The 10596-nt window shown below is 34.5% G+C and overlaps 1 protein-coding gene across 3 annotated transcripts in view; it reads left to right on the plus strand.

The window, feature by feature from the left end:
- ANK3 (ankyrin 3) overlaps nt 1-10596 on the plus strand; it is a 556993-nt gene that overhangs the window by 486930 nt on the left and 59467 nt on the right. For all 3 annotated transcript variants that reach the window (XM_025049361.1, XM_025049362.1, XM_025049363.1), the window contains one exon: nt 7709-7815. In XM_025049361.1, the coding sequence (XP_024905129.1) occupies nt 7709-7815 (107 nt within the window). The remainder of the gene's footprint in view (nt 1-7708; nt 7816-10596) is intronic.

A 10596-nucleotide genomic window follows, 5' to 3' on the forward strand; every position in this document is an offset into this window, starting at 1 on the left:
TCCCTCGCATCAGCAAATTAGCCTTCCTATTTCTTTCATTTAAACTAATTTCTAAGGGAGTCTCAGAAATGTGCATGGTGGCAGAAGGTAGACAGCCTGGGATTAAAGATTTGCTAGAGATAGTCTCCTGGAAGATAAGCACCTTTGACTAGTGACATTTAATATGCTGCTTGTTCTCTTCGAAGTGCTTTGCCAGCATTACTCAGGTGATCCATTCAACACCTCTGGAAGATTGGTCAGCAAGATTACAAACTTTTTTTTAAGGTTGAGAAGTTGGTGTTGTGACTTACTTAAGGTAGTTTAGACATCTTGAGCTAGATATTGGTTTGTTAACACTCTCAGCTTCCACCCTGACCTTGATTCACCTTATTTTGTTGAAGTTGGTAGCTAAATTATCTTGAAATCAATCAGATTTGGAAATCAAAGGACCCAGCTTCATTGTGGTTTATATTCTAGTCTCAAATAGGTCTTAGGAGGTAATAAATAGTTGACTTCATGAAAACAAATACTTTAGGAAAAAAAGATCACTTTAGTAAGCCTTTAATTTTTATTTTGCTGCTTAAATCAGGTTTTCTTTTATGGAATCCATTTTTTAAGTTGTACAACATCATGTTTTGATATGTGTATACATTGCGAAATGATTTTGGTAATCAAGCTAATTAACTTATCCATCAGCTCCAATAGTTATCATTCATTTTATGTGGGGTGAGAATTCTTCAGATCTACTATCTTAGCAAATTTCAAGTATATAATCCATTATTATTAATTATAGTCATGATGCTTTACATTAGGTTTCTAGAGTTCGTTCATCTTACAACTGAAAGTTTATACCCTTTGATTAAAATCCCCTTTTCTCCCACATATCTCCCCACCCCAGCCCCTGGTAACCACCATTCTGTTCTCTTTTACTATGAATCAGACTTTTTTTTTTTAAGGATGGAACTCATTTCTTAAAAGAATGTTCCTAAGTAGTTGTGCTGGATGTCCAAACAGACATACTGTCTATTTCAGTGGCAGTCCACCATTTTTTTTGCTCAGTATCTGCTGTCGATCACAATAATTATACTATTAATATAGTACAGTACCTGCCACAACATTTTGTTAAATGGATCTTCTCATTTCATGCTTTCAGCCACGTTATAGATTAGGTATTATCATGACCACTTTACAGACAAGGAGACTGGAGTTGAGAGGAGCATTTTGCTTGCCCAGTGACCCATTAGGTGACAGTAAGTGGCAGAGCTGAGAATAGAATTGAAGTCTGATGGCTGCTTGAACCCGTTCTGCTGCTGACCATGAGCTGCAGTGCCACTCTAACAAACAAACGTGACAGACCTGAGTAAAGCATCTTCGCCACAGGAAGAGGTGTTGTTTAGATAAGTTTCTGTCACAGCCAAAATACCGCAGTTGTTTGTTAATCCAGCAGAGACTGACGTCACTGTGGTATGAGAAAACATGCTATCCTAAAAAGCTTCATAGAGGGCTGCAATGTTATATAAATTTAAGAAATAAACTATCTTCAAATGTAAAAACCCTGGAAGTATTAGGACTATTATTATCTGTTTTTGTTTGCATAGCAATTAATTTTCAAATCACTTGCATATTATTTGGGTCATTCCATTCTCACAGTGAATTTGAACAGTTGCTATTATCTACCCAATACCCTAATGCAGAAATGGAGGTTCAGTGAGTTGGGGTTTTTTGTTTTTTGTGTTTTTTTGACTTGTCGTTCACTGGGCTATGAAACGATGCAGCCAAGTCATCTATTCTTTGTCTAAGAGAATTGGTACCAACATGGGTTCCCCCTGCCCTGGTCCTGTCAGGGCCACCAGTTAATCTGCAGGACCACCTGCTGCTGACTCCCAGGGGCAGCAGAGTTGGCAGAAAAGGACCTAACTGGTACATTCAACACTGGTGGTTGACAGTCAACAGCCTGGAGAACTAATATTAAGAGTTAGATTTCTCTTTTCCTTGCAAATACTTTCTTGTCTCCTGCCTCTTTTCTTCCGTGCCTGGACATTTATTTCCAGACCTGGGCATTTGGGTGTGTCCTCATTTGTAAGGCCAGTGTGTACTTGCTCTCCTCTTTCCTCTGATGAATAGGGCTACTGAGAAACTATTTTTGGAAAGTATTAAGCTCTTAGAGACAGTGATATCATCATTACTCAGGCTTTGGACTCTGTTGAATAATGTGTGTTTTGATTTTAATCGTATCATTGATATCACTTTTAAGATGAAAAATAGTGTGCTTATTTGTGTCATTTTTGACATGGGAATATAAGGTCTTATTGTCAATGTGAATTTTTCCTTAATGTGGTGTTCCACTAAAGCCACCCAGTGCTGAGTATTGACCTGGTGTTGTCAAATGTTCAAAGTCTCTTTTCTGAACTTTAGTTTCCTCATCTGTAAAATGAGTATAATATTACCTCCCAGGGCTACTCAGTTCTGAGGATTCAAAGAAAAAAAATGAAAAAGCCTAGGACATTCCTTGGCATTGAGTTGATACACAGTAAGTTGTGATAGTGCTGTTAACATAGAACTTTAAATGTTTTTGAGTCAATAAATAAGACTTAGGCATTTATAAGATGTGTCCTTGTAATCAAATGGGCTTTGTTGATTTGTTGTATATAACCGTGAAGGACCAGTGCTGGCACTGAAATGGTTTCGTTTTTTCTACGTTTTCCCCACAAATTATCACATTTTAACAAATGAGCTAATATAAATGAAAGTCCTTTGAAAAGTAGAAACTACTACACATATATGAGACATTATAATTTCAGGCCAACACTGGCATTGCTGCCAAATTTTTGATGTATATTTTCATTTAATCTCCATATCAATTAATCCTCAATTTGAAAACGAGAAAACTGAGACTGAGAAAAATGAAGAAACATGCCAAGGATCATAAAACCAGCAAGGAATGTTGGGCATCTTTAAAGGGACTTTTAATAAATAAAGAGAAGGGAAGGTCAAAGGAAAAGTTATTTCCTTTATTCCTGTTGGAGGCCAGGTTGAGGGCTGGCTTAGTATCTGAGTCCAGTGGGTCTGCTAACTGCTGTGAAGTTGGCAGATCCCCTCCTCAGTGGCCAGTATCACCATCGCACGGCAGACATACCGTTCACGGAGAAAGACTCAGGGCCGCAGAGGAGGATGTCTGCTTTCTGTGACTAAAAATCAGGCCTAACTAAGAGAGTGGAAGTCGGATCTGAGCAGAGCTTTCCCAGCTTCCTTTCCCAATCCTACCACTCAGATAAATCATTCCACATTTCAAGGGCCAAAGGGAACATAAAGGGACAGGGAGAGGCCCACAGTTACACAATGGAGTTCCCTTTCCAAAATGGAAAACTTAGAGTGGGAAAGAAGTGTTCTCCATTAACAAGTGGCAGAGGCAATTTTCAAATCCAAGTCTGTGACTCAACTTCAAAGCCAAGTTTTTCCATTAAACCCTGGGAACACCCCTACTTGCTGTGGGAAACTCCAGCCGACTCTAGTTCATCTTTTTTAACCACCATCATATGTGATGTCCTATTTATCATTTTAAATGGCTATTTGTCCTGTAACCAAATAGAGGAAAAGCTTTTCATTGGTACCGTGATGCTACGCACAACATGTCAGAACATTTTGAAGTTCATGTTATTTATTAAAATTAGTAAACAGTTCAAAGTTCACATATCAATTTTAAATAAATGCTAATCTGTAGAAATAAGTATTTGGAGACAGGTAGCTTTAAAATGAAGTTACCAATTTATTCTCTTTCTATAAAAACCATAGGTTCAGTTGAATTGATTTACCTTGTGTTTAGATGGCTTCACTGTGGGATGTGCATTTGGTCTTTTTTTAGGTTATCGAAATTGTTAGGTCTGCCCATAAACCTAAGCAAAGCTGTATGGGGGGAAAAATAAAACAAATATTGGGACATATAGCTCATTGTTTTGAACAGGTGTATTTGTTCATTATACATTTGTTCATTTGTGTTATGACAAAGTTTCAGTGAGTGGCAGCATTGCGAGAAGAAGGGAGTTGGTAAGAACTTGAAGGGATGTGGAATCCCATTGTGCTGGCACACTCCAGCCTCAATAAATATTGTATGATGGCAGCGATATCTTTTTGTGTGATATAAGTCATTGTTTCAATAATTAATGTCGTCAAGTGCATGTTTCTAAGAGTACCAAAGGTAAATAATTTACTGTAATTACCAAAGAGGAGTGATATTATTTATTTATTAGAACTTTGAAAAAAAAATGGATTATTTGTGGGAAGTAACCTCAAGGCCTTAGATGCAGGAATCATAATTTGCTAAAAAATAAAGGGTGCAGTACCAGCCACTTTATATTAAATATTTTGCCCTACGCTGAAGGTTGATTGGTTGGTTGGAGTCTCCAAAAGTTAGTAAAATTGGAAAATAAGGCCAGACTAAAATCAAAACCTAATCTTTGGTTAACCCATGTAGAATTTGAGAACTTTCTGAAGTGATGTATTACTGTTTGGGGGTTCGACTTTGGTTCTGTGGACTCTTATTAACACCATTGATTGCACACCCATCCACTGAATGTGTCCTCTCTCAGTGGATGCAGAAAAAGCTGTGCCTCATTCATTTTTGCAATTTCCTAAGGTCTGGGTAGGATAGTGACTTGCACATAAGTGGTCTATAATTTTTTTTTTTCAATTTAGGGCTTTTTTGAATTTTGTAAATCACAGTAATTTTTTTAATTTAAGTTTTATTATTAAAGTTATACAAACAAAAAGCCATGCCATTTTACAAGACATTTATTAGGGAAAAAAGAATCCCCATGAATCCCCACATAAACCTTCAGCCCCCAATTTCTCCTCTACAGAGACAACTGCTTGGAGTACATTTTGATGACTATTATTATGTGCTTTCATGTCTCTAAATAATATGTATTTGTTGCTTCTTTTTGTCTTTTCCCCATTTCAGGAATTATTTATTGACTTATCCAGGTTTTAGATGAAGCTTTAATTTTTTAAATACCTCTTCTCTCCCACGTGCACATTCTTCCATCCCCCCTCCATTTTCCTGAACCGGTTGTGTTTTATTTTGGTTTTATCAGTATGTATTTAATTCTTTTATCATTATGCCTATAATAGAAATGTTATTCACAGATGTGAAGTATAATTTCATTTTCTGTTCAGGACAATATTTTGCTTTCCCTAGAGTTTTTTCATTTGCTTCTGTACATATCTCTGTACATATCACTATTCCAATCTTCAACTCCTCCTCCCCAGTTGTACAAATCTCCTCTCAATATCTTCACACTCATTAGGTGTTTTATAAATTTCGTCTACTTAATTCATCTGTCTTAGAGCTTCCTTACTTGTCAAATTCCTTGTAGGCCCACTGCACAGATGTCCTTCTGTGTCCTACTTCATTGTCACCATGAAAATTCCCTGTGTTTTTGTATTAGACCCTATGTCTTCCTTCTTCTTGGTTTAGTCCTTCATTTTGGTGGAGTACATATTTCAACAGTTTCTTTTATGGACTACATTAGAAATATATTTTTTGAGGTTTCATACAACTGAGAATACTTCTATTCTTAATTCTTTTTTTTTTTTTTTTTTGGCTTGGCTGATTATAGCACTTGGGTTGAAAATCATTTCCTCTCAGAACATTGAAAGAATTGCTCTGTTACCTTTAACTTCATTTTTTCTTAAAAGTCTGATGGAAGTCTGCCATCTGTAACTACTTTTCTTCTTTAAATTGGGAGAATCTTTCTTTGTCTCTAAGTTCTGAAAATGCATAATGATGTGCTATAGTGGGGTTTTTATTTATCTATAGTGCTAGTCACTCAGTAGGTCCTTTTACTCTGGGAACTCAAGTCTTCAGCTCCAGAAAATTTTCTTGAATTGTTTCTTTGATTTCTTTTCTATTTCACTATTTTTCTCTTTCTAGATTTTTTTTTTTTTTTTTTTTTTTTTAGAGAAGACAGGAAGGTTTGAAATTCCTAAACTAATTCTCTGCTTTCTTATATGTTCTCTCCTATTTTTTTATTTTTAAAAGTATCCTCCTAATTTCCAGGCATTTTTTTAAAACTTTATTGCTATCATACTTATTACTTTCTGTGAGTTCTGGCATTTACTGAAAGCAGGAAGCTTTCAGTAGGAAGCATATCTTTAGCAGGACAAAAATTGAGATTAATCTTATTTTTGGTCTGTGAGATATATCTTACATCAGATTTACAATATTCTTAGCCATTCTCTCTTCAGATATAGCTTCTGCCTTATTCTTCTCTTCTAAATTACACTTATGTTAAAAAATTTTCACTGCATTCCACATGTCTCATACTACTTCTGTATTTTCCATTATGTTTTTAAATCTAGCCTTCATTTTGTATATTTTTCCATTCATGCTTCCAATTCACTAACCTCATTTTCTATTGTGTCTAGTCAAGAACTGACATTGTATTTAGAACTGAATAAATGCCTATTTGTTTCTTATGTATATTCCAGTGTTCTGTCGAATATCCTTTTATTCTTTTTCCTCTCTTTTTCCCTATTTTTTTAAACATACTAATCATAGTTATTGTAAAGTTCTTATTAGCTTATTCAAAATGTAGGATGACCTGGGAGTCTGTTTATAGTATCTGAGTTGTTTGTTTGTTTGTTTTTTGTTTTCTGTTTTGTTCATGTGCTCTGGCCATGCTTGGCAATTTATCATTGCATGCTGGACATAATGTGTAAAAGAGTTGCAGACACGACACACCCAATGATTTGTATTCCTCCACAGAGGGTTCACCTCCCTTTGCTAGGCAAACAGAGTGGTGGCTGATTATTTAATACAATCAAGATTTTTCTGAAATGAGGCTAGTTTTGGTAAAGTTAAGACTTTGTCCTCTGGTTTGTCCCTGGCCCTTTAAGGTTCTTACTTGAAATTCTGTTGTGATCTTCAAGTCTCCTCTCTGAACAAGTCCCAAACTCTAAATCTTTTTCTCATGAAACTGCCAAAAAGTTCCATGTGCCTTTCAGAGATTTTTCCAGTTAACTTTTTAGCGTTATGCTCTACACATCCCCAAAATTCTGCACATGTACTTAGTTCAGGGCCACCCAAATCACCAAAACTCCTTTGGTTTTTCTCTTCCGCAGAAGTAGCCCCTATAGGTACAAAGCCCAAATTCTGTCTACACTGGTAATTGACAAATGTCCCCAAGTTAAAAATGGCAACACAATGTCAGCTCATCTCTTCAAGATCTTCCCCTCTCCAGAGTTCACCTCCTCTAGTTCATGCCTCGGCTGTTCTCCGCTGCTTTCAGAGATGATTTCCATATTTATCTAGTGTATTTGGTAACGGCTCTAGGCTACTGCCAGCTACTGTGCCTCACTTGGAAACAGAAGTCATCAAGACTGAATTTTTTATTTTGAGATTTGGAAAAGAATTTTACAATTGTTTTAGGATTAATCTGGAAATGTGTGGAAGTGCTTAAAATCATGGTAAAAATTGTTTCTGTGATATTCCACTTGCTATGCCAATTACTCAAGATGCTCTCTTAAAAGATTGAAATACCACAGCATATCATTGAATTTTATTTACTAATTCTTGAAATTTCAATGTAGACCTGTAATGGAGTGTATAAAAATTGTTTATTTTGAAAGTTAGACTATCTGGACTTATAGAGACATACAGGTATATTTTTAAGTGCAGAGAAACTGGTGTCTGGTGTGGGTTGTTGATGCAATGTATCATTTTATTTTTCAGCATCTAACATTCACAAGAGAATTTGATTCAGATTCTCTTAGACACTACAGCTGGGCTGCAGACACTTTGGACAATGTCAATCTTGTGTCAAGTCCTGTTCATTCTGGGTGAGTAACCTAAAAGTCACATTTCTTTGTCCTGTCAACATTGCATTTATTATTTGCATTTATAAATTCATATTGACAAGCTTCATAGGTTTGAAATATTGATATTCTATTGGACTTCATTAGTGAGTATATATATAACATATATTTGTAAATAGTAAATAGTTTCCTAAGCAAATCTAATCTATTTTTAGTAATAAAAGCACAGTGTTGGAAAGGAAGTTCATTGACGTTTTGGTGCCTAAAAACTGGCTATTTTGATATACTTCTAGGTCTTTAATTTTCCTTTTCAATAAAAAAAAAATAGTGATTTCTCTTCATTTTACTTTATTCAAATGAAGTTTTTTTCTATCTGATTTTCCTTTCTAGTAAAAAATAATGATATATCTATTTCTATTAATTTACCTAACTGTTTGACTGTTCTTGTGCCTTGCTTTGAATAATAGAAGAATTTCACTCACTGAAGAATTTTACTGTTTAGTTTTTAAATAAGCAGTGATCTCTGGTATTCTTATTTTTTTTTCATATGATATAGGCCTTTCATTTGACAAATAATTGGTTTTGTCTGATTTTCCTTTAAAAAGAAAGTATGAACTTGAAACCTCCAGATCAACTTTGGTACCTGGAATTTGCATTCCTGGAATTAAATTATAATTAAGTTGTATTAAATTACCATTAGTAAAAAGGAAATGAATTTTAAAAGGAAAATAAAGAAATTCACTTTTAGAAAGTGAAGGAGCCAGTGTATGTATATGAGACAAGCTGTGCTATGGTAAGAACCACATCAAGCAGGCCCTTCACTGCTGCCACACTGGTTAGCAGAATTTGAGGTGTGTGGCTAAAGGGTGACTTGCTTTGACTACTGAATTGAAATCAATTTATTTTTAGATATTGGATTCTTCACCTGTAAGTAATTAAAACTTGGAATCACCGATGTCTATACAAAATTGAATAGAAATAATGCATCAAGATGGTGAAAATTTCAAAGTATTTTCACCTCCGAAATTGGCATATAGGCCATAAATTAGGACAAGGGCTGATTAATTCGAAGTTAAATAAATTAACAATAATTAACATTTGTGAAGTGCCTTGTGTGTTATATGAAGTCTTTTCTGCTGCTTTTAATTAAAATAAATTTTAATAGCTAACAGTTACGTAGTGTTTTTAATGTACGTGGCATTATGATAAATCTTTTACAGGTATTATCTTATTTAATATTTATGTGAACCTTAAAATGAAACTGTGAAAGAAGTTTTACCCATCTCTATTTTACAAAGTCTGAGATTCAGAGTAATGTGTAGGTTACTTAACATATTCTTATGGAATTGTAGTTTATAACACTACAATTCTGAAAAATTGTAATGTCATTCAGATGACAGTAATTTACATGAAAGTGTTTTATAAACTAAACCAGTGGTGGTTTTTGAGTCATTCATATTGTATTTCTTTAACTAAATTAGAAAAACTTAAATTATATTAATATTAATTTTCAAACTGCTGAAAATATTTTCATGAGTTATATTAGAGATATATAAATCTGAAATTGCAAAAGCAAAAAAAAAAATATCAGAGTCAATAAGGAAAACATAAAATACTTGGGTTACATTCAGCGGTCAGACATATTGACAGTCAAGCTGGGTGAATTGCCACCATGTTACAAAGATCAAGAACTAGCACTTTGAACCTTCTGCATGGGAAAGAAAAGTACCAGGGTTTAATTTAGTAAACTAGGTTGAGGAAGCATAGGATAATACAATCAGAAATGAACTTTCTCATACTTGGAGAGACAGTAAAGTATTGAATATGCAGATCATCTCTCTTCTTTGAATTTATTGAAGGCAGTAGACATGTGCTGGAAAACAAAAATGATGGCCTTTTTTTTAAGGGTTTATTAAAAAGGAAAATATATACTTGGTATATACTTGGAAATAGTTCACTAATTCCAGGTCTGTGGAGTAGCTCATACAGTCATTCAAGGCAAGTCTTTTTCCAGGTCGTCCCACAAATGCCAAATGCCTTGGTTTCATTTTCTGATGGTTTTTATTTTTCTTTGCTTATCATTGACATTTTCTGTTGCTTGCTTCTAATTATCTTACATTAATTTTTCCCATTTGCTTTCTAAATTATTTTGCAGCTATTCTTCTCCACTTCCTCAGTATGATTCAAGGTGATAACTTGTCCTTTATGTGACCATCCTTTTTTGTATTTTTAATTTATGTGAATTTTTCCCGCAGTTAGATTGTGTCAATGTGTGTAGTGTATCCTCATTTGTCATCCCGCTGTTCCTAAAGCTAGAAATATTCATGTGTTAGTTTTAGGATCCTTTGTAGAATTCCCGCTTTAGTTTCAATATTAATAAGATAAAACAAATATGATTAAACATCACCTTTTAATTTGTTTCTGTAAGTTATATTGCATGGACTTTTATTTTGTACAGAATATGTTAAGAATGAGTTTAAAAAACAAATTACTATATTTCATAATGTTATTGAATAATAGAACCCATATCCTACGTAACATATATTCCCACCTTTCCTCAGTCTGTTGGCACTATAAAGTTGAAAACCCTAGAACAAGAAATGATTGGTAGTGAGCACCAGCTCTGCACTGGGTACTATGCAGAACACAGAAAGAGATTCTTCCTATTTGTCATTAAAATCTTCTAAGCCATGTTTTTTCCATTTCGTTCTTATATTCTTTGTAGCTGGGATTTTTTATATTGACACTGATTACCGTCTTACACTACCTTCAGACTGCTCAGCTATAAATGTTTTATATATATAT

Source organism: Pteropus alecto, unplaced genomic scaffold, assembly GCF_000325575.1.
Source record: "Pteropus alecto unplaced genomic scaffold, ASM32557v1 scaffold155, whole genome shotgun sequence".
In the NCBI taxonomy this organism is placed as follows: domain Eukaryota; kingdom Metazoa; phylum Chordata; class Mammalia; order Chiroptera; family Pteropodidae; genus Pteropus; species Pteropus alecto.